This window comes from Perissodus microlepis, chromosome 15 (genome assembly GCF_051167445.1).
Source record: "Perissodus microlepis isolate ML-2025 ecotype Zambia chromosome 15, ASM5116744v1, whole genome shotgun sequence".
NCBI classification, from domain to species: Eukaryota; Metazoa; Chordata; class Actinopteri; order Cichliformes; family Cichlidae; genus Perissodus; species Perissodus microlepis.
The window spans coordinates 36,088,312-36,112,037 of record NC_140475.1 but is presented as its reverse complement, the minus strand read 5'-3'; the positions used below and the strand labels follow the sequence as shown (position 1 = coordinate 36,112,037).

At 41.2% G+C, this 23,726-nt stretch overlaps 3 protein-coding genes across 5 annotated transcripts; 2 read left to right on the top strand and 1 right to left on the bottom strand.

Annotated features, from left to right (window-relative positions):
* Window positions 1–477: 477 nt before the first annotated feature.
* LOC146372606 (uncharacterized) lies at window positions 478–2,106 on the bottom strand. Its single transcript, XM_084953547.1, has 2 exons — window positions 1,856–2,106; window positions 478–1,143 (listed from the first exon to the last, which is right to left on the bottom strand). Exons 1-2 carry the CDS (start codon window positions 1,926–1,928, stop codon window positions 536–538), a joined length of 681 nt encoding a protein of 226 aa, XP_084809673.1. The 5' UTR covers window positions 1,929–2,106; the 3' UTR covers window positions 478–535.
* Window positions 2,107–4,293: 2,187 nt separating this feature from the next.
* Window positions 4,294–9,828, top strand: LOC146372605 (uncharacterized). Of its 2 annotated transcripts, none has more exons than XR_014802774.1 (2): window positions 4,294–9,653; window positions 9,757–9,828. XR_014802774.1 is itself a non-coding variant. In XM_084953827.1 (2 exons), the coding sequence occupies exon 2, from the start codon at window positions 5,321–5,323 to the stop codon at window positions 9,239–9,241; it is 3,921 nt and encodes a 1,306-aa protein (XP_084809953.1). In that variant the 5' UTR covers window positions 4,294–4,597; window positions 4,701–5,320; the 3' UTR covers window positions 9,242–9,828. The 2 variants fall into 2 exon arrangements, 1 of the variants encoding a protein (XP_084809953.1); XM_084953827.1 differs by having other exon boundaries at window positions 4,294–4,597; window positions 4,701–9,828.
* A 4,633-nt stretch (window positions 9,829–14,461) lies between these two features.
* Window positions 14,462–19,996, top strand: LOC146372604 (uncharacterized). 2 transcript variants are annotated; one of them, XR_014802776.1, is made up of 2 exons: window positions 14,462–19,821; window positions 19,925–19,996. XR_014802776.1 is itself a non-coding variant. In XM_084953828.1 (2 exons), exon 2 carries the CDS (start codon window positions 15,489–15,491, stop codon window positions 19,407–19,409), a length of 3,921 nt encoding a protein of 1,306 aa, XP_084809954.1. In that variant the 5' UTR covers window positions 14,462–14,765; window positions 14,869–15,488; the 3' UTR covers window positions 19,410–19,996. The 2 variants fall into 2 exon arrangements, 1 of the variants encoding a protein (XP_084809954.1); XM_084953828.1 differs by having other exon boundaries at window positions 14,462–14,765; window positions 14,869–19,996.
* The last annotated feature ends 3,730 nt before the right edge of the window (window positions 19,997–23,726 follow it).

The following is a 23,726-nucleotide window of genomic DNA, read 5'->3' as shown; positions in this document are numbered from 1 at the left end:
AGATTGGAGCCATCCCAGCTGTTATGGGGCCAGAGGCGGGGGTACAACCTGGACAGGTCAGTCTAACACAGAGAAACAGACAACCATTCACACTCACATTCAACCTAACTGCATCTCTCTGGACTGTGGGATGAAGCTGGAGTACCTGGAGGGAACCACAAAGGCCCGAGGACTGTCTTGCTCTCAGGTGACGGCCGTTCACGCTGCTCTGAAGACCCTCAGTTGTCTTTGGATCAAATAACACCAAATGAGAGTGAATCGCTTCAGAAACACTCCTGGTTATTGTGAGCAAACGTCATAACAAGATGAATATATTTACCATTTTACTGAGGGAAAATCTTCTGTGTGGTGTTTCTTCGCAGCGTGACTCTTTTTCCTGACTTTTAGAAACAAGAGGCAGAAAAGAAAGAATAAAAGTTAAAACCTCGACAATTTTCAAATATTTTAGGACATTATTTTAGAAACAACCTTAAGCACTATTTACTACTTACCACTTTGTTCAGGCTTGCTGACGTTCGACATGCTTCACTGTATATTATAATCTCAAGCGCTTCCTTGCTTGAGTCGGGCTCCGGATGCTGCTCTCTTCCTCCGCCTTCCTCTTAGCACGCTTTGCCGACATATTTAGAAAACGGCAGAGCACCGAAATGAGAACTCTGCCGTCCGCGCTGTAGTCTGTTATTCTCCAGCGGTTCTTCATCTCAGTGTCCTCTGTTCGGTAAACAGCGGAGATGACTCTTGTGATGGGGAGGCCGTCGACAGTCAGGGTGCGGACACAGTTCCTCCGATCTGCCTTCAGCACAGCAAGATCTGCTTTCTCTGGAAGAACTGGAGTCAGGAAGCGTGGATGAGAGCTGGAGCCCGCAGGCGGCAGCATCATGCCAGCTGGTGAGTCCGTAGGAGGAGAAGGAGTGGTGTTCTCTCTCTGGCTCTGCCTCACATCGACAAATGGTGTCGTCACCAGGTCCCGGTGGAACCATCCTTTAAAAGGTATGTAAGGAAAGTCCTTGGACCCAGTCACCAGGTTATGGTAAAGAGTGAGGACCAGGTGGGACATGGAGTTCAGATGGCTCCTGCTCAGTTCACGGTTCCTCAAGTTAATGAGGACCATCTGAGGTGCAGTGACTGGACTCACCAGATCAGCTACGAGAAAGCAAAGCGTGGGTCTACGTTAATCATGTGATCACACAAATTAAAGCCTGAATTTAAATTGTGCAGACATGGCTTTACATCATCATAAGCTCTTCCACACACAAACAGTAAGAAGCTCCCAGCAGAACTCATTGTTTATGAAAGCCTTCACATTTTTCACCTGGTAAAAGTTTTCATGTTGTGTAAGGCTGCATGGACTTTCACTGAGGTTTTAATACGCATTCACATTAAGGAGTAATATCTTCATATTAGTTGAGCATCGATATTTTGAGAATAAAGCAGCTACATTTAGGTGAGAAACCTCCCACCTCCTTATTGCAGGCACACACTGTTTCAATCTCAAACTCATCCAGCGACTCTGTGAACTTTTAAAACTCTATTCTCCAGCTTTACACATTCACAATCTATGAAACTTTCACGTATAACTCAGCGCCAGCAGCCCAAACATGTCAACTCAAACCCTCTACATGCAAAAACGGCCCGCGCGCTGACGTCAGCGTCCTCCAATGCCTTAGCAATTAAAAAAAAACATGGCGCCATCTTTATAGTGTACTGGCACACGTTAAAATTGATGTTACTCAAGTATGAAACATCTCATCCTAAATGTTAACACTCATGAAGTCCTACTTCCAAACAATAAAAGACAAAAATCTAAGTTGTATTTGTTTGCTAGCACTCTGACATATTAGCCTGCTGTACTCACCATAGCGTTGATCTAGCACCTCCTCAATGAAAAGGGAGAGCAGGTGCATCTCGCGACTGAAGTTTGAAGTCATTTTGCAAATCCTTCTTGAAGATTTTCAAACGTTAGCTGTAGTTTGAAAAATCCGAGTTTTCACAGCACTAGTGGGAAAAAGCTCCTGTTTGCGCTCAAACGTGAAACCCGAATTCCCATTTTGCCTCCTGCTTTTATACCTGCACTCAAACACGTCATCATCACCATGACACCCAGTGTCACCGAAAATCAATTGTATATATTTAAAATAAAGTTCGTCTAATTATCATAGTTTTTAAAAATATATATATATTTCTCATTTTATTTTACTGTTTTATTCATCCTTTTCAAAAAATATATTGCCAAACTTTGTCGTTTTAATTCTTTAAAAAATCATTAATTCACCAGTTTACAAAAATGAAGATCGATATCTGAAATTTAAATTAATACATAAATAATTACAATTGATAATGGATTTTTAGCGTTAAAGAATAGTTTTTCAATGCGCTTTAAATGTTATCAGAGCCGATGTTGTGCCAAAAAGTGATCGCAGTCCAAAAAGTGATTTACGGTATTGAAACGTTTGTTTGTGTCATGACATTTGTAAACAGTTGATGTTTAAGGTGCAGTTCATGTGGAAGCCAGAGGAGGGTGGTGTTGTGCGCATAATACAAAGTGATGGCGAAACCTAAAAGACGGTGTCATGTCTGCTCCCTGAAGCAATCTCATAACAGTTTCAATCTATTTCAAGCCAGTTAGCACATTTCTGTTATGAAGTGCAATCATTTTTTGGCAGTAAACTTTTAAATCCTTTTATTATGAATATCACATTCTCAGACTTTCAAGAGAGACCAGACCAATAGGGCAGCAGAAATCACAAAAATAAATAAATAAATAACAGTTTTATAAAGATTAAAACAGTAAAAAAAAAAAAAAGACTGGAATGATTATGATGTATAACACAGAATATGTACAATAACAGAGTTATAAACACACCTAGAAAACACGTGATACTTTTATTTCATCTATAACCTCTGTGCAAATTTTGTTGACTGCAAAGTGTTTATGAATATGTTTTTAAAAGCTGGTTATCTGACTGTCAGTTAATAGCAATTAAAAAGAAAGCTGATTTTTATTATTCCTAAATGGAAAAAGTCCATTATGAATTTTTGTTATGAATTTCATTTATCAATCCACCTCCTCACTGCTCTTTCCCGGTGCAGCAGCCAGAGCTGGATCAAGCAGCCAGATGGCTTCTGGTGTCATGAACTGGCTGTGTGGAGGCAGAAGAGGACCCAAACGCAAAACTCACGGAGACGAAAAGCTGAACTCAAAATCACTGCTTTATTGCAGGCTTCACAAAGAAACAGAACTAAACTGGGAATGCCAACAGAAGACCGAGGGAACACAGAAAGACACACAGGTTCGGGGAGGAGACATTGACGACGCGACACTGAACTGAGGGAGACATGCACATAAATACACAGAGGGTTAACGAGGGAAGTGGGAGCACACGGGGAACACAGCTGACACAGATAATCGTAACGAGACAGGGCAGGAGTGAACACAACATGACGCATACTGACGAGAGACTGTCAAAGTAAAACAGGAAGTACACAGAGGTTCAGACAGGAGGAGAGAGAGCACGGGGAGAACACAGACATAACGGGCTGGGGAAAACATGGAATAAAACACAAGGAGAGACGAGGGCTCAAATACACAGAGGGGCACACAGGGGGTAAGAGTCACAAGGGGAAAACACATAAGGAACAACGTAACAGGGCAACCCAGGAAGCATGGCCTAAATAAGGAACAAAATACAAAAATACATGAAAACTAAGAATACTGGGCCAACATGGCCCAGGACCATGACATCTGGAGGAAGACTAACTGCAACAAAGGGTCTCTGGGAGGCTGCTCAGGCACAGCAGCTGAAAAATCAAAGATGAAATAAAAACTGGACCTGATCATGGTGCTGGATGAGACAAAAAGTCTAGATGATAAACCAGTGTATGAATTAGTAACACTGATTATGATGATCATGTTTAGGTGGAAACTAGCGAGCTAACTTCCTGCTAACCTCTAACTCAGTTAAATTGAATAAACTCTGTTTTCATGGATGCCTGGATGTTAAACTTAGTTGTTAAACCTGGTAAAGCAGCAACACTGATCATTTTATTAAAGATGAAAGAAGTTAGACCGTTTTTAGCTCTCAGTGATCCCTCAGTGTTCATTTGACTTTGGGACCTGAAATATGGCAGCTTTTCACTTACACATTTTTGAACCACTCATTCATAGAAATAGTTTCCAGTCAAAGATCTGGACAGATCCACCAAGTTCACAGTAGTTTTACAATTTTCTGCAGCGCAGAAAAAACCCCCTGAAAACATCACACCTCTGAAGTAACACATTGTGATTCATGTTTAACTGCCATAAATGTAAATTATGTCAGTTTGTTTAATTTATTTTCTTTATTTATTGTTGTTCCTTTTGGGGTAGGAACTAAGGTTCATTCTGTGTTGCGCACAGGCCTTTTTTAAGTGACGTAAAGGGAAGTAAAAAGCATGTGCAAAGAAGCTAAGTTAATAAGTTAACTAAGGCAGAAGAAGGAATAAATAAGCAGTTTAAAGTAAAAGAAAGCTGCAAAGAAGAAGAAATTGGGAATTATTTTCGTTAAGTTTTTGTTCCTGAAGCGGACTCATTCCCTCACGGTTACGTGCAGCCAGCGAGGTACGTTAACTGTGTTTGTTTATCGCGTATTTTGTTAACTTGGGTTTAAATGTTTATTTGTAATATTTATGTTTGGTCATTCTGTACTTTTTTGTAATAACAGTTTGACGGTGGATTTTATGGTGTTTCGGAGGAGAAGTGTGACGGAAGAATAAATCCATCAGTGAATGAAGAACCGTGGTGTCGTGTATTAACTGGAGGGAGTGATAGTCAAACTCGAACCTGCCCAGACTCGCCCTATCAGCGCAATTTCGACAGCTCATCAAGACGGGACACAGATAAGCCACTGTTTAGGACACACAGGTTCATAAGGTTTTCATGAAGACGTCTATAAGTCAGACTCTAAAGTTTTTGGTCTGAAAAGTGACACAGGAGTTGGAAACTAAAAGGGACTGTGTATAGCCTGGCAGCCACGGTGTTTCACGTATATGAATGTGCATTTACGTAAGAGATGTAAATTCATGTTCAGCTGAATAATTATAATTGGCTCTGAAAGGGCAGAAGTAAACTTTGTACATTTTGACAGAAATTCAGTTTGTATTTATGGTTCAGTGTCTTTTAAGAACTCTGTTAAGTGTACTTACTCTGTAATATTCTACATGTATGGGCTAATTTGAATGAGAGTGACTTCATTTAGTTAAGCTCATTCTTTCAGTATTCACAAATGTTGTTGCAGCTTGCTCTTGTATGCTGCCTGTGTGTGTCTATGTCTAAATAATCAAAATGTCACATACAAGTAAAGAAGCTCAGGGTGCAGCAGCTGCTCTGGAAGAAGAGACAGAGTTAGAGCAGACAGGTGAATCAAATATCGGGCAAAATATAGCACCACCTGAAGAGCCTCGTAGAAGTGAAAGAGCCCGGACATTAACAGAGAAAGGAAGGGAGTTTCAGAAAGAGCAAATCAAAGGGCTATTGCTTCGCTTTGACAGCAAATATGAACGATGGAAAGCTCTGATTAAGGTAGCTAAAAGATCTGTGTTAAAACAGGATCCTAGTGACATCCTACAAGAACACATCACCAGTATTCAAAGGGAATTATCTGAGTTGAACATTGCTTATGATGATTACAGAAGAATCGATCAACCAGCCCATGACATGCGTCGCAAGATGGATAACTGCATCTCGATCACAAAGACTGTAGTGCAAAATGCTCAATCTGAAATGCAGGGAACAGCGGAGGAGTTGATTTGGCCAGATCATAGTTCTGTATTCTCATCCTCAGCCTCCAGTGTTTCACTTCCTGCCTCTAATGGTTCTAAAGCTTCTTCTATTCACTCAAGTGTATCTTCACTTAGAAGACAAGAAGCTGCTGCCGAGTATGCAGCTACACAGGCTGTACTGCAGATTATGGCTGAACAAGAGGGCCACCAAGAGAAACTGCAAAACCTTGAAGCTGAAGAGAGGTTGATCATTGCAGACCAAGAAGCAGCAGCATTAGCTCGTCGTCTTGAAGGAGAAAGGGAAGAAACTGAACGTAGGCTAGAAAGAGAGAAACAAGAGGCTGCTCTCTTAAAGAAACAGCAAGAAGAGAATGCTGCAAGAAGAAGGTCTGTAGAAAACCTAAAGAGAGAACTTGAGCGTTTGGAAAATTTGAAAAGGCTGAATGCAGCCAAAGCAAGGCTTCAAGTATGTGATGAGAGTGAGCTCAGTCCAGCCCAAGGGAATGCTCCACAGAGCCTGGATCTACATAAGGTTATGCAGCCACTCAATCTGGTGAAGCCTGAGGACCAGCACTCACAACCACCAAAGGATGCAGTGCTAACACATGTGCTTCAAGATAGCACAGGAGAGCTTGTGAAGGTCTTAGCTGAGGCTATATCAGCAAATAGGCCACCCATTCCAGAGCCCACAGTTTTTAGTGGTGATCCACTCAAGTTTAACCATTGGAAGTCATCCTTCCAAACTCTTATTGAAAAGAAAAACATTCCAAGCTCAGAGAAAATATTCTTCCTCCAGAAATATGTTGGAGGAGCAGCTAGAGAGGCGTTAGAAGGTTATTTTCTGATTGGTTCAGATACTGCATATGTTGCTGCATGGGAACTCCTCAATGAGCGATACGGCCAGCCTTTTATGATTGCCAAAGCCTGCCGAGACAAATTACATGCCTGGCCAAAGATAGCGTCAAGAGAGAGCGCTGACTTAAGGAAATTTGTGGACTTTTTACGCAGTTGTGAATGTGCCATGGCTCACAATGAGAGTCTGCGTATTCTTGATGATGGCATTGAAAACCAAAAACTGACAGCCAAGTTGCCTGATTGGTTAAGCAGCAGATGGAACCGAAAAGCCACACAGTATCAGCTGGAGCATGGAAGGTTCCCAGATTTCAAGTATTTTGTAACTTTCCTGACCTTGGAGGCTAGTATTGCTTGTAACCCTGTTACATCTTACTATGCTTTGCGGCAAGGGGAGCCGGAAAGGACAAGATCTAAACCTCAGAATGTAGTGACCTCTAAGAACCAAGCAGCAAGTGCAAGGATTTTTACAACTAACACCACTGAGAAGAACATAAGCACATGTATGTTTTGTAAGAAAACAGGGCATGTCTTGCACAAGTGCCGTAGACTAACTGCAAGGCCAGTTGCTGACCGAGTGAAGTTCATACAAGGTGAGAAACTGTGCTTTGGCTGTTTGAGTCCTGGCCATCAATCCAAGAATTGCAGCAACCGGATGGTCTGCGACACCTGCTCAAAGCGCCACCCCACATGCTTACATGAGGATCGCTCAAAGCAAAAGGAAAATGACGAGACAAGTTGCAGTAAGGAAAGAAAGCCACAATCGCCGCAAGACACCACTCAAGAAACCACATCCAATAGAGTTGTGCATGATGGTAACAGTGCTCAGACTTCAGCAATAGTTCCTGTTTATGCATCAATGCCAAGTGATTCAACCAAAGAAGTCCTTGTCTATGCTCTGTTAGATTCACAAAGTGACTCTTCGTTCATTCTTGAAGAAGTGGCAGATGCTCTTGATGTTAATGCAGAGCCAGTCAAGTTGAAGCTGTCCACAATGTCTTCCAAGGAGACAATTGTACCATGCAAAAGACTCAAAGGTCTACAAATAAGAGGGTTATCTTCTTCTAAGAAGATCACAGTGCCAATGGTCTACACTCGTGAATTCATACCTGCCAATCGTACACACATTCCAACACCAGAGACTGCAAGGGCATGGCCTCATTTAGAGCATCTTGCGGAACACATTGCCCCGCCAAAGAAATGTGAAATCGGTCTTCTTATCGGGTATAACTGTCCACAAGCACTAATGCCTAGAGAAGTTGTATGTGGTGAGGACAACCAGCCCTTCGCACAGAAAACTGACGTAGGCTGGAGCATAGTGAGCTATGGTGATCCAGGCGAACACTACAGTGATGCAATAGGAGTAAGTCACCGCATCATTGTAAAGCAAGTGACTCCTGAACCCAAAGTAACAAGTAAGTTGAAGAGCGAAGTTCATTATGTTTGCAAAACAAGAATTAAGGAGATGACTGCTCCAGAAGACATACTTAAGGTGCTGGAATCTGACTTCAGTGAAAGGCTTGGAGAAGAGGCAAATCTCTCGCAAGAAGATCTCCGGTTTTTGACTAAAATGAAAGAAGAAATTAAGCACAAAGAAGACGGGCATCTTGAAATGCCTCTGCCTTTTAAACAGAGCAGGCCAGAGCTACCAAATAACAAGCCATGTGCTGTTCAACGCCTCATGTGCTTGGAAAAGAAGCTCAAGAGAGACCAGAAATATCAGACAGATTACATGAACTTCATGAAAGACATTATCAGTCGTGGTGAAGCAGAAAAGGTCCCAGAAGAAGAGCTTGATAAACAATCAGCTTGGTATATTCCCCACCATGGCGTATACCACCCTCAAAAGCCAGAGAAACTGCGAGTGGTCTTTGATTGCTCGGCAAGATTTCAAGACATGTCATTGAATGACTATCTTCTTACAGGACCAGAGCTCACAAACACCTTGGTGGGAGTTCTTTGTAGATTTCGAAAGGGCCCAGTCGCTATTATGTGTGATGTGGAACGAATGTTTCATCAATTCCATGTAAAGCCTGAAGACCAAGACTACTTGAGGTTCTTATGGTGGGAGAATGGTGATCTTGAGTCTCCGCCATCAGTTTTTCGGATGAAAGTCCATTTGTTTGGAGCAGCTTCCTCACCTGGCTGTGCCAATTTTGGACTTAAACATCTAGCCACAGAAGGTCAGGATCGATTTAACCAAAGCACTGTCAAGTTCATCCGAGGAAATTTTTATGTTGATGATGGACTGGTGAGTGTAAGGTCTGATGCTGAGGCAATCGAGCTGATCAAGGAAGCAAGAGAGCTTTGCAGCGTAGGCAAGCTTAGACTACACAAGTTCATTTCCAACAGCAAGAAGGTATTGGAGTCAATACCAAAGGAAGAGTGTGCAGACAGTGTCAAAGAACTGGACATAGATTTAGGGGAGCCACTCCTAGAAAGAGCACTGGGCGTGCAATGGTGCGTATCCTCTGATGACTTTCAGTTCAGAGTAACCGTCAAGAAACACCCAATGACGAGAACGGGAGTGCTATCCACAGTAGCTTCCATCTACGATCCTCTGGGAAGAAAAAAGAAAGAGAAGGAGAGAAGGAAACGAAACAAGAGAAGAAAAAAAGGAAGGAGAAAATAGTACTACTTGTTGAAGCAGAATAAGCATGTGTTAAACTGTTGTAAATGCTTATAACTTGTAGATTCAAATCTGCGAGGAAATCTCAAGTTGAGATTTGGTGGGAGTTTAACTGCCATAAATGTAAATTATGTCAGTTTGTTTAATTTATTTTCTTTATTTATTGTTGTTCCTTTTGGGGTAGGAACTAAGGTTCATTCTGTGTTGCGCACAGGCCTTTTTTAAGTGACGTAAAGGGAAGTAAAAAGCATGTGCAAAGAAGCTAAGTTAATAAGTTAACTAAGGCAGAAGAAGGAATAAATAAGCAGTTTAAAGTAAAAGAAAGCTGCAAAGAAGAAGAAATTGGGAATTATTTTCGTTAAGTTTTTGTTCCTGAAGCGGACTCATTCCCTCACGGTTACGTGCAGCCAGCGAGGTACGTTAACTGTGTTTGTTTATCGCGTATTTTGTTAACTTGGGTTTAAATGTTTATTTGTAATATTTATGTTTGGTCATTCTGTACTTTTTTGTAATAACAGTTTGACGGTGGATTTTATGGTGTTTCGGAGGAGAAGTGTGACGGAAGAATAAATCCATCAGTGAATGAAGAACCGTGGTGTCGTGTATTAACTGGAGGGAGTGATATCATGTACAAACAACCAGTGTTGGTCAAGTGACTTGAAAAAAGTAATCAGTAACTAATTACTGATTACTTCCCAAAAAAAGTAATCCCGTTACTTTACTGATTACTTATTTTCAAAAGTATTTAATTACTTAGTTACTTACTTTTTAAAAACACGATTTACAACCTGAATAGGTGATAAGACGATAGATCTTTCAGCCCAATCCTACTTTTTCTACATAATCCATCATACAAAATGTAATCAAATGGAAAAGTCTCTTTTTAAAACTTGTTTTATTAGTTTTAGCCTTTTAACTATATGCATCAAGCAAAAATTTAATTATATGCAACATTCTCTGACTGGAAGAAAATTGTTTAACATTTAAACCTATTTTCTGCACATTCCAGCACATAAAATAAAATATTTTTTGTGTTTACACTCACGCTTTCAAATAGATGCAAGTAAAACACAGCAGAAAATAAATAAAGTCAAAGACTAGCGGTCCTTTTGCTCTATTTTCACCTGTAAAGCAGGAGTAGGATAGGCGGAGGTTTACCCTGCTGCAGGTTTGCCGCAGCGGTCAGTTGAAGAAGCCGCGAGTTTCTCTGTGAATTTCCCATTACGTGGTAGCGCACTCGGTGCTTGCTTGGAAGTTTAGGGGTTTTTTTTCGCTGTAAAAAGAAGTTTTCTTCCCACGCACAACGGACACTAATGTTTTTGTAACTTTTTATGGAATCAAACTCAAAGTAAGGTCAGTACTTCCACGCTTTAAACGCTGCACGCTCATACTCTCTCCCGCACTCGATATATTATCCATTGTTGATCTGCACACAGCTGTTGTCACAAACGTCGCACTCGCTTATGTCACTGTCATGAGACATTCTCGCAAAAAAAAGTCACGGTTTTAGTAACGCAGCGTTCCTACGGGAGAGTAATGGTAATCTAATTACCGTTTTTGCAATAGTAATCCCTTACTTTACTCGTTACTTGAAAAAAGTAATCGGATTACTGCCCATGACAAAGCTGATTTTTATTATTCCTAAATGGAAAAAGTCCATTATGAATTTTTGTTATGAATTTCATTTATCAATCCACCTCCTCACTGCTCTTTCCCGGTGCAGCAGCCAGAGCTGGATCAAGCAGCCAGATGGCTTCTGGTGTCATGAACTGGCTGTGTGGAGGCAGAAGAGGACCCAAACGTAAAACTCACGGAGACGAAAAGCTGAACTCAAAATCACTGCTTTATTGCAGGCTTCACAAAGAAACAGAACTAAACTGGGAATGCTAACAGAAGACCGAGGGAACACAGAAAGACACACAGGTTCGGGGAGGAGACATGGACGACGCGACACTGAACTGAGGGAGACATGCACATAAATACACAGAGGGTTAACGAGGGAAGTGGGAGCACACGGGGAACACAGCTGACACAGATAATCGTAACGAGACAGGGCAGGAGTGAACACAACATGACGCATACTGACGAGAGACTGTCAAAGTAAAACAGGAAGTACACAGAGGTTCAGACAGGAGGAGAGAGAGCACGGGGAGAACACAGACATAACGGGCTGGGGAAAACATGGAATAAAACACAAGGAGAGACGAGGGCTCAAATACACAGAGGGGCACACAGGGGGTAAGAGTCACAAGGGGAAAACACATAAGGAACAACGTAACAGGGCAACCCAGGAAGCATGGCCTAAATAAGGAACAAAATACAAAAATACATGAAAACTAAGAATACTGGGCCAACATGGCCCAGGACCATGACATCTGGAGGAAGACTAACTGCAACAAAGGGTCTCTGGGAGGCTGCTCAGGCACAGCAGCTGAAAAATCAAAGATGAAATAAAAACTGGACCCGATCATGGTGCTGGATGAGACAAAAAGTCTAGATGATAAACCAGTGTATGAATTAGTAACACTGATTATGATGATCATGTTTAGGTGGAAACTAGCGAGCTAACTTCCTGCTAACCTCTAACTCAGTTAAATTGAATAAACTCTGTTTTCATGGATGCCTGGATGTTAAACTTAATTGTTAAACCTGGTAAAGCAGCAACACTGATCATTTTATTAAAGATGAAAGAAGTTAGACCGTTTTTAGCTCTCAGTGATCCCTCAGTGTTCATTTGACTTTGGGACCTGAAATATGGCAGCTTTTCACTTACACATTTTTGAACCACTCATTCATAGAAATAGTTTCCAGTCAAAGATCTGGACAGATCCACCAAGTTCACAGTAGTTTTACAATTTTCTGCAGCGCAGAAAAAACCCCTGAAAACATCACACCTCTGAAGTAACACATTGTGATTCATGTACAAACAACCAGTGTTGGTCAAGTGACTTGAAAAAAGTAATCAGTAACTAATTACTGATTACTTCCCAAAAAAAGTAATCCCGTTACTTTACTGATTACTTATTTTCAAAAGTATTTAATTACTTAGTTACTTAGTTACTTTTTAAAAACACGATTTACAACCTGAATAGGTGATAAGACGATAGATCTTTCAGCCCAATCCTACTTTTTCTACATAATCCATCATACAAAATGTAATCAAATGGAAAAGTCTCTTTTTAAAACTTGTTTTATTAGTTTTAACCTTTTAACTATATGCATCAAGCAAAAATTTAATTATATGCAACATTCTCTGACTGGAAGAAAATTGTTTAACATTTAAACCTATTTTCTGCACATTCCAGCACATAAAATAAAATATTTTTTGTGTATACACTCACGCTTTCAAATAGATGCAAGTAAAACACAGCAGAAAATAAATAAAGTCAAAGACTAGCGGTCCTTTTGCTCTATTTTCACCTGTAAAGCAGGAGTAGGATAGGCGGAGGTTTACCCTGGTGCAGGTTTGCCGCAGCGGTCAGTTGAAGAATCCGCGAGTTTCTCTGTGAATTTCCCATTACGTGGTAGCGCACTCGGTGCTTGCTTGGAAGTTTAGGGGGTTTTTTTCGCTGTAAAAAGAAGTTTTCTTCCCACGCACAACGGACACTAATGTTTTTGTAACTTTTTCTGGAATCAAACTCAAAGTAAGGTCAGTACTTCCACGCTTTAAACGCTGCATGCTCATACTCTCTCCCGCACTCGATATATTATCCATTGTTGATCTGCACACAGCTGTTGTCACAAACGTCGCACTCGCTTATGTCACTGTCATGAGACATTCTCGCAAAAAAAAAATCACGGTTTTAGTAACGCAGCGTTCCTACGGGAGAGTAATGGTAATCTAATTACCGTTTTTGCAATAGTAATCCCTTACTTTACTCGTTACTTGAAAAAAGTAATCGGATTACTGCCCATGACAAAGCTGATTTTTATTATTCCTAAATGGAAAAAGTCCATTATGAATTTTTGTTATGAATTTCATTTATCAATCCACCTCCTCACTGCTCTTTCCCGGTGCAGCAGCCAGAGCTGGATCAAGCAGCCAGATGGCTTCTGGTGTCATGAACTGGCTGTGTGGAGGCAGAAGAGGACCCAAACGCAAAACTCACGGAGACGAAAAGCTGAACTCAAAATCACTGCTTTATTGCAGGCTTCACAAAGAAACAGAACTAAACTGGGAATGCCAACAGAAGACCGAGGGAACACAGAAAGACACACAGGTTCGGGGAGGAGACATTGACGACGCGACACTGAACTGAGGGAGACATGCACATAAATACACAGAGGGTTAACGAGGGAAGTGGGAGCACACGGGGAACACAGCTGACACAGATAATCGTAACGAGACAGGGCAGGAGTGAACACAACATGACGCATACTGACGAGAGACTGTCAAAGTAAAACAGGAAGTACACAGAGGTTCAGACAGGAGGAGAGAGAGCACGGGGAGAACACAGACATAACGGGCTGGGGAAAACATGGAATAAAACACAAGGAGAGACGAGGGCTCAAATACACAGAGGGGCACACAGGGGGTAAGAGTCACAAGGGGAAAACACATAAGGAACAACGTAACAGGGCAACCCAGGAAGCATGGCCTAAATAAGGAACAAAATACAAAAATACATGAAAACTAAGAATACTGGGCCAACATGGCCCAGGACCATGACATCTGGAGGAAGACTAACTGCAACAAAGGGTCTCTGGGAGGCTGCTCAGGCACAGCAGCTGAAAAATCAAAGATGAAATAAAAACTGGACCTGATCATGGTGCTGGATGAGACAAAAAGTCTAGATGATAAACCAGTGTATGAATTAGTAACACTGATTATGATGATCATGTTTAGGTGGAAACTAGCGAGCTAACTTCCTGCTAACCTCTAACTCAGTTAAATTGAATAAACTCTGTTTTCATGGATGCCTGGATGTTAAACTTAGTTGTTAAACCTGGTAAAGCAGCAACACTGATCATTTTATTAAAGATGAAAGAAGTTAGACCGTTTTTAGCTCTCAGTGATCCCTCAGTGTTCATTTGACTTTGGGACCTGAAATATGGCAGCTTTTCACTTACACATTTTTGAACCACTCATTCATAGAAATAGTTTCCAGTCAAAGATCTGGACAGATCCACCAAGTTCACAGTAGTTTTACAATTTTCTGCAGCGCAGAAAAAAACCCCTGAAAACATCACACCTCTGAAGTAACACATTGTGATTCATGTTTAACTGCCATAAATGTAAATTATGTCAGTTTGTTTAATTTATTTTCTTTATTTATTGTTGTTCCTTTTGGGGTAGGAACTAAGGTTCATTCTGTGTTGCGCACAGGCCTTTTTTAAGTGACGTAAAGGGAAGTAAAAAGCATGTGCAAAGAAGCTAAGTTAATAAGTTAACTAAGGCAGAAGAAGGAATAAATAAGCAGTTTAAAGTAAAAGAAAGCTGCAAAGAAGAAGAAATTGGGAATTATTTTCGTTAAGTTTTTGTTCCTGAAGCGGACTCATTCCCTCACGGTTACGTGCAGCCAGCGAGGTACGTTAACTGTGTTTGTTTATCGCGTATTTTGTTAACTTGGGTTTAAATGTTTATTTGTAATATTTATGTTTGGTCATTCTGTACTTTTTTGTAATAACAGTTTGACGGTGGATTTTATGGTGTTTCGGAGGAGAAGTGTGACGGAAGAATAAATCCATCAGTGAATGAAGAACCGTGGTGTCGTGTATTAACTGGAGGGAGTGATAGTCAAACTCGAACCTGCCCAGACTCGCCCTATCAGCGCAATTTCGACAGCTCATCAAGACGGGACACAGATAAGCCACTGTTTAGGACACACAGGTTCATAAGGTTTTCATGAAGACGTCTATAAGTCAGACTCTAAAGTTTTTGGTCTGAAAAGTGACACAGGAGTTGGAAACTAAAAGGGACTGTGTATAGCCTGGCAGCCACGGTGTTTCACGTATATGAATGTGCATTTACGTAAGAGATGTAAATTCATGTTCAGCTGAATAATTATAATTGGCTCTGAAAGGGCAGAAGTAAACTTTGTACATTTTGACAGAAATTCAGTTTGTATTTATGGTTCAGTGTCTTTTAAGAACTCTGTTAAGTGTACTTACTCTGTAATATTCTACATGTATGGGCTAATTTGAATGAGAGTGACTTCATTTAGTTAAGCTCATTCTTTCAGTATTCACAAATGTTGTTGCAGCTTGCTCTTGTATGCTGCCTGTGTGTGTCTATGTCTAAATAATCAAAATGTCACATACAAGTAAAGAAGCTCAGGGTGCAGCAGCTGCTCTGGAAGAAGAGACAGAGTTAGAGCAGACAGGTGAATCAAATATCGGGCAAAATATAGCACCACCTGAAGAGCCTCGTAGAAGTGAAAGAGCCCGGACATTAACAGAGAAAGGAAGGGAGTTTCAGAAAGAGCAAATCAAAGGGCTATTGCTTCGCTTTGACAGCAAATATGAACGATGGAAAGCTCTGATTAAGGTAGCTAAAAGATCTGTGTTAAAACAGGATCCTAGTGACATCCTACAAGAACACATCACCAGTATTCAAAGGGAATTATCTGAGTTGAACATTGCTTATGATGATTACAGAAGAATCGATCAACCAGCCCATGACATGCGTCGCAAGATGGATAACTGCATCTCGATCACAAAGACTGTAGTGCAAAATGCTCAATCTGAAATGCAGGGAACAGCGGAGGAGTTGATTTGGCCAGATCATAGTTCTGTATTCTCATCCTCAGCCTCCAGTGTTTCACTTCCTGCCTCTAATGGTTCTAAAGCTTCTTCTATTCACTCAAGTGTATCTTCACTTAGAAGACAAGAAGCTGCTGCCGAGTATGCAGCTACACAGGCTGTACTGCAGATTATGGCTGAACAAGAGGGCCACCAAGAGAAACTGCAAAACCTTGAAGCTGAAGAGAGGTTGATCATTGCAGACCAAGAAGCAGCAGCATTAGCTCGTCGTCTTGAAGGAGAAAGGGAAGAAACTGAACGTAGGCTAGAAAGAGAGAAACAAGAGGCTGCTCTCTTAAAGAAACAGCAAGAAGAGAATGCTGCAAGAAGAAGGTCTGTAGAAAACCTAAAGAGAGAACTTGAGCGTTTGGAAAATTTGAAAAGGCTGAATGCAGCCAAAGCAAGGCTTCAAGTATGTGATGAGAGTGAGCTCAGTCCAGCCCAAGGGAATGCTCCACAGAGCCTGGATCTACATAAGGTTATGCAGCCACTCAATCTGGTGAAGCCTGAGGACCAGCACTCACAACCACCAAAGGATGCAGTGCTAACACATGTGCTTCAAGATAGCACAGGAGAGCTTGTGAAGGTCTTAGCTGAGGCTATATCAGCAAATAGGCCACCCATTCCAGAGCCCACAGTTTTTAGTGGTGATCCACTCAAGTTTAACCATTGGAAGTCATCCTTCCAAACTCTTATTGAAAAGAAAAACATTCCAAGCTCAGAGAAAATATTCTTCCTCCAGAAATATGTTGGAGGAGCAGCTAGAGAGGCGTTAGAAGGTTATTTTCTGATTGGTTCAGATACTGCATATGTTGCTGCATGGGAACTCCTCAATGAGCGATACGGCCAGCCTTTTATGATTGCCAAAGCCTGCCGAGACAAATTACATGCCTGGCCAAAGATAGCGTCAAGAGAGAGCGCTGACTTAAGGAAATTTGTGGACTTTTTACGCAGTTGTGAATGTGCCATGGCTCACAATGAGAGTCTGCGTATTCTTGATGATGGCATTGAAAACCAAAAACTGACAGCCAAGTTGCCTGATTGGTTAAGCAGCAGATGGAACCGAAAAGCCACACAGTATCAGCTGGAGCATGGAAGGTTCCCAGATTTCAAGTATTTTGTAACTTTCCTGACCTTGGAGGCTAGTATTGCTTGTAACCCTGTTACATCTTACTATGCTTTGCGGCAAGGGGAGCCGGAAAGGACAAGATCTAAACCTCAGAATGTAGTGACCTCTAAGAACCAAGCAGCAAGTGCAAGGATTTTTACAACTAACACCACTGAGAAGAACATAAGCACATGTATGTTTTGTAAGAAAACAGGGCATGTCTTGCACAAGTGCCGTAGACTAACTGCAAGGCCAGTTGCTGACCGAGTGAAGTTCATACAAGGTGAGAAACTGTGCTTTGGCTGTTTGAGTCCTGGCCATCAATCCAAGAATTGCAGCAACCGGATGGTCTGCGACACCTGCTCAAAGCACCACCCCACATGCTTACATGAGGATCGCTCAAAGCAAAAGGAAAATGACGAGACAAGTTGCAGTAAGGAAAGAAAGCCACAATCGCCGCAAGACACCACTCAAGAAACCACATCCAATAGAGTTGTGCATGATGGTAACAGTGCTCAGACTTCAGCAATAGTTCCTGTTTATGCATCAATGCCAAGTGATTCAACCAAAGAAGTCCTTGTCTATGCTCTGTTAGATTCACAAAGTGACTCTTCGTTCATTCTTGAAGAAGTGGCAGATGCTCTTGATGTTAATGCAGAGCCAGTCAAGTTGAAGCTGTCCACAATGTCTTCCAAGGAGACAATTGTACCATGCAAAAGACTCAAAGGTCTACAAATAAGAGGGTTATCTTCTTCTAAGAAGATCACAGTGCCAATGGTCTACACTCGTGAATTCATACCTGCCAATCGTACACACATTCCAACACCAGAGACTGCAAGGGCATGGCCTCATTTAGAGCATCTTGCGGAACACATTGCCCCGCCAAAGAAATGTGAAATCGGTCTTCTTATCGGGTATAACTGTCCACAAGCACTAATGCCTAGAGAAGTTGTATGTGGTGAGGACAACCAGCCCTTCGCACAGAAAACTGACGTAGGCTGGAGCATAGTGAGCTATGGTGATCCAGGCGAACACTACAGTGATGCAATAGGAGTAAGTCACCGCATCATTGTAAAGCAAGTGACTCCTGAACCCAAAGTAACAAGTAAGTTGAAGAGCGAAGTTCATTATGTTTGCAAAACAAGAATTAAGGAGATGACTGCTCCAGAAGACATACTTAAGGTGCTGGAATCTGACTTCAGTGAAAGGCTTGGAGAAGAGGCAAATCTCTCGCAAGAAGATCTCCGGTTTTTGACTAAAATGAAAGAAGAAATTAAGCACAAAGAAGACGGGCATCTTGAAATGCCTCTGCCTTTTAAACAGAGCAGGCCAGAGCTACCAAATAACAAGCCATGTGCTGTTCAACGCCTCATGTGCTTGGAAAAGAAGCTCAAGAGAGACCAGAAATATCAGACAGATTACATGAACTTCATGAAAGACATTATCAGTCGTGGTGAAGCAGAAAAGGTCCCAGAAGAAGAGCTTGATAAACAATCAGCTTGGTATATTCCCCACCATGGCGTATACCACCCTCAAAAGCCAGAGAAACTGCGAGTGGTCTTTGATTGCTCGGCAAGATTTCAAGACATGTCATTGAATGACTATCTTCTTACAGGACCAGAGCTCACAAACACCTTGGTGGGAGTTCTTTGTAGATTTCGAAAGGGCCCAGTCGCTATTATGTGTGATGTGGAACGAATGTTTCATCAATTCCATGTAAAGCCTGAAGACCAAGACTACTTGAGGTTCTTATGGTGGGAGAATGGTGATCTTGAGTCTCCGCCATCAGTTTTTCGGATGAAAGTCCATTTGTTTGGAGCAGCTTCCTCACCTGGCTGTGCCAATTTTGGACTTAAACATCTAGCCACAGAAGGTCAGGATCGATTTAACCAAAGCACTGTCAAGTTCATCCGAGGAAATTTTTATGTTGATGATGGACTGGTGAGTGTAAGGTCTGATGCTGAGGCAATCGAGCTGATCAAGGAAGCAAGAGAGCTTTGCAGCGTAGGCAAGCTTAGACTACACAAGTTCATTTCCAACAGCAAGAAGGTATTGGAGTCAATACCAAAGGAAGAGTGTGCAGACAGTGTCAAAGAACTGGACATAGATTTAGGGGAGCCACTCCTAGAAAGAGCACTGGGCGTGCAATGGTGCGTATCCTCTGATGACTTTCAGTTCAGAGTAACCGTCAAGAAACACCCAATGACGAGAACGGGAGTGCTATCCACAGTAGCTTCCATCTACGATCCTCTGGGAAGAAAAAAGAAAGAGAAGGAGAGAAGGAAACGAAACAAGAGAAGAAAAAAAGGAAGGAGAAAATAGTACTACTTGTTGAAGCAGAATAAGCATGTGTTAAACTGTTGTAAATGCTTATAACTTGTAGATTCAAATCTGCGAGGAAATCTCAAGTTGAGATTTGGTGGGAGTTTAACTGCCATAAATGTAAATTATGTCAGTTTGTTTAATTTATTTTCTTTATTTATTGTTGTTCCTTTTGGGGTAGGAACTAAGGTTCATTCTGTGTTGCGCACAGGCCTTTTTTAAGTGACGTAAAGGGAAGTAAAAAGCATGTGCAAAGAAGCTAAGTTAATAAGTTAACTAAGGCAGAAGAAGGAATAAATAAGCAGTTTAAAGTAAAAGAAAGCTGCAAAGAAGAAGAAATTGGGAATTATTTTCGTTAAGTTTTTGTTCCTGAAGCGGACTCATTCCCTCACGGTTACGTGCAGCCAGCGAGGTACGTTAACTGTGTTTGTTTATCGCGTATTTTGTTAACTTGGGTTTAAATGTTTATTTGTAATATTTATGTTTGGTCATTCTGTACTTTTTTGTAATAACAGTTTGACGGTGGATTTTATGGTGTTTCGGAGGAGAAGTGTGACGGAAGAATAAATCCATCAGTGAATGAAGAACCGTGGTGTCGTGTATTAACTGGAGGGAGTGATATCATGTACAAACAACCAGTGTTGGTCAAGTGACTTGAAAAAAGTAATCAGTAACTAATTACTGATTACTTCCCAAAAAAAGTAATCCCGTTACTTTACTGATTACTTATTTTCAAAAGTATTTAATTACTTAGTTACTTACTTTTTAAAAACACGATTTACAACCTGAATAGGTGATAAGACGATAGATCTTTCAGCCCAATCCTACTTTTTCTACATAATCCATCATACAAAATGTAATCAAATGGAAAAGTCTCTTTTTAAAACTTGTTTTATTAGTTTTAGCCTTTTAACTATATGCATCAAGCAAAAATTTAATTATATGCAACATTCTCTGACTGGAAGAAAATTGTTTAACATTTAAACCTATTTTCTGCACATTCCAGCACATAAAATAAAATATTTTTTGTGTTTACACTCACGCTTTCAAATAGATGCAAGTAAAACACAGCAGAAAATAAATAAAGTCAAAGACTAGCGGTCCTTTTGCTCTATTTTCACCTGTAAAGCAGGAGTAGGATAGGCGGAGGTTTACCCTGCTGCAGGTTTGCCGCAGCGGTCAGTTGAAGAATCCGCGAGTTTCTCTGTGAATTTCCCATTACGTGGTAGCGCACTCGGTGCTTGCTTGGAAGTTTAGGGGTTTTTTTTCGCTGTAAAAAGAAGTTTTCTTCCCACGCACAACGGACACTAATGTTTTTGTAACTTTTTATGGAATCAAACTCAAAGTAAGGTCAGTACTTCCACGCTTTAAACGCTGCACGCTCATACTCTCTCCCGCACTCGATATATTATCCATTGTTGATCTGCACACAGCTGTTGTCACAAACGTCGCACTCGCTTATGTCACTGTCATGAGACATTCTCGCAAAAAAAAGTCACGGTTTTAGTAACGCAGCGTTCCTACGGGAGAGTAATGGTAATCTAATTACCGTTTTTGCAATAGTAATCCCTTACTTTACTCGTTACTTGAAAAAAGTAATCGGATTACTGCCCATGACAAAGCTGATTTTTATTATTCCTAAATGGAAAAAGTCCATTATGAATTTTTGTTATGAATTTCATTTATCAATCCACCTCCTCACTGCTCTTTCCCGGTGCAGCAGCCAGAGCTGGATCAAGCAGCCAGATGGCTTCTGGTGTCATGAACTGGCTGTGTGGAGGCAGAAGAGGACCCAAACGCAAAACTCACGGAGACGAAAAGCTGAACTCAAAATCACTGCTTTATTGCAGGCTTCACAAAGAAACAGAACTAAACTGGGAATGCTAACAGAAGACCGAGGGAACACAGAAAGACACACAGGTTCGGGGAGGAGACATGGACGACGCGACACTGAACTGAGGGAGACATGCACATAAATACACAGAGGGTTAACGAGGGAAGTGGGAGCACACGGGGAACACAGCTGACACAGATAATCGTAACGAGACAGGGCAGGAGTGAACACAACATGACGCATACTGACGAGAGACTGTCAAAGTAAAACAGGAAGTACACAGAGGTTCAGACAGGAGGAGAGAGAGCACGGGGAGAACACAGACATAACGGGCTGGGGAAAACATGGAATAAAACACAAGGAGAGACGAGGGCTCAAATACACAGAGGGGCACACAGGGGGTAAGAGTCACAAGGGGAAAACACATAAGGAACAACGTAACAGGGCAACCCAGGAAGCATGGCCTAAATAAGGAACAAAATACAAAAATACATGAAAACTAAGAATACTGGGCCAACATGGCCCAGGACCATGACATCTGGAGGAAGACTAACTGCAACAAAGGGTCTCTGGGAGGCTGCTCAGGCACAGCAGCTGAAAAATCAAAGATGAAATAAAAACTGGACCCGATCATGGTGCTGGATGAGACAAAAAGTCTAGATGATAAAGCAGTGTATGAATTAGTAACACTGATTATGATGATCATGTTTAGGTGGAAACTAGCGAGCTAACTTCCTGCTAACCTCTAACTCAGTTAAATTGAATAAACTCTGTTTTCATGGATGCCTGGATGTTAAACTTAATTGTTAAACCTGGTAAAGCAGCAACACTGATCATTTTATTAAAGATGAAAGAAGTTAGACCGTTTTTAGCTCTCAGTGATCCCTCAGTGTTCATTTGACTTTGGGACCTGAAATATGGCAGCTTTTCACTTACACATTTTTGAACCACTCATTCATAGAAATAGTTTCCAGTCAAAGATCTGGACAGATCCACCAAGTTCACAGTAGTTTTACAATTTTCTGCAGCGCAGAAAAAACCCCTGAAAACATCACACCTCTGAAGTAACACATTGTGATTCATGTACAAACAACCAGTGTTGGTCAAGTGACTTGAAAAAAGTAATCAGTAACTAATTACTGATTACTTCCCAAAAAAAGTAATCCCGTTACTTTACTGATTACTTATTTTCAAAAGTATTTAATTACTTAGTTACTTAGTTACTTTTTAAAAACACGATTTACAACCTGAATAGGTGATAAGACGATAGATCTTTCAGCCCAATCCTACTTTTTCTACATAATCCATCATACAAAATGTAATCAAATGGAAAAGTCTCTTTTTAAAACTTGTTTTATTAGTTTTAACCTTTTAACTATATGCATCAAGCAAAAATTTAATTATATGCAACATTCTCTGACTGGAAGAAAATTGTTTAACATTTAAACCTATTTTCTGCACATTCCAGCACATAAAATAAAATATTTTTTGTGTATACACTCACGCTTTCAAATAGATGCAAGTAAAACACAGCAGAAAATAAATAAAGTCAAAGACTAGCGGTCCTTTTGCTCTATTTTCACCTGTAAAGCAGGAGTAGGATAGGCGGAGGTTTACCCTGGTGCAGGTTTGCGGCAGCGGTCAGTTGAAGAATCCGCAAGTTTCTCTGTGAATTTCCCATTACGTGGTAGCGCACTCGGTGCTTGCTTGGAAGTTTAGGGGGTTTTTTTCGCTGTAAAAAGAAGTTTTCTTCCCACGCACAACGGACACTAATGTTTTTGTAACTTTTTCTGGAATCAAACTCAAAGTAAGGTCAGTACTTCCACGCTTTAAACGCTGCATGCTCATACTCTCTCCCGCACTCGATATATTATCCATTGTTGATCTGCACACAGCTGTTGTCACAAACGTCGCACTCGCTTATGTCACTGTCATGAGACATTCTCGCAAAAAAAAAATCACGGTTTTAGTAACGCAGCGTTCCTACGGGAGAGTAATGGTAATCTAATTACCGTTTTTGCAATAGTAATCCCTTACTTTACTCGTTACTTGAAAAAAGTAATCGGATTACTGCCCATGACAAAGCTGATTTTTATTATTCCTAAATGGAAAAAGTCCATTATGAATTTTTGTTATGAATTTCATTTATCAATCCACCTCCTCACTGCTCTTTCCCGGTGCAGCAGCCAGAGCTGGATCAAGCAGCCAGATGGCTTCTGGTGTCATGAACTGGCTGTGTGGAGGCAGAAGAGGACCCAAACGCAAAACTCACGGAGACGAAAAGCTGAACTCAAAATCACTGCTTTATTGCAGGCTTCACAAAGAAACAGAACTAAACTGGGAATGCCAACAGAAGACCGAGGGAACACAGAAAGACACACAGGTTCGGGGAGGAGACATTGACGACGCGACACTGAACTGAGGGAGACATGCACATAAATACACAGAGGGTTAACGAGGGAAGTGGGAGCACACGGGGAACA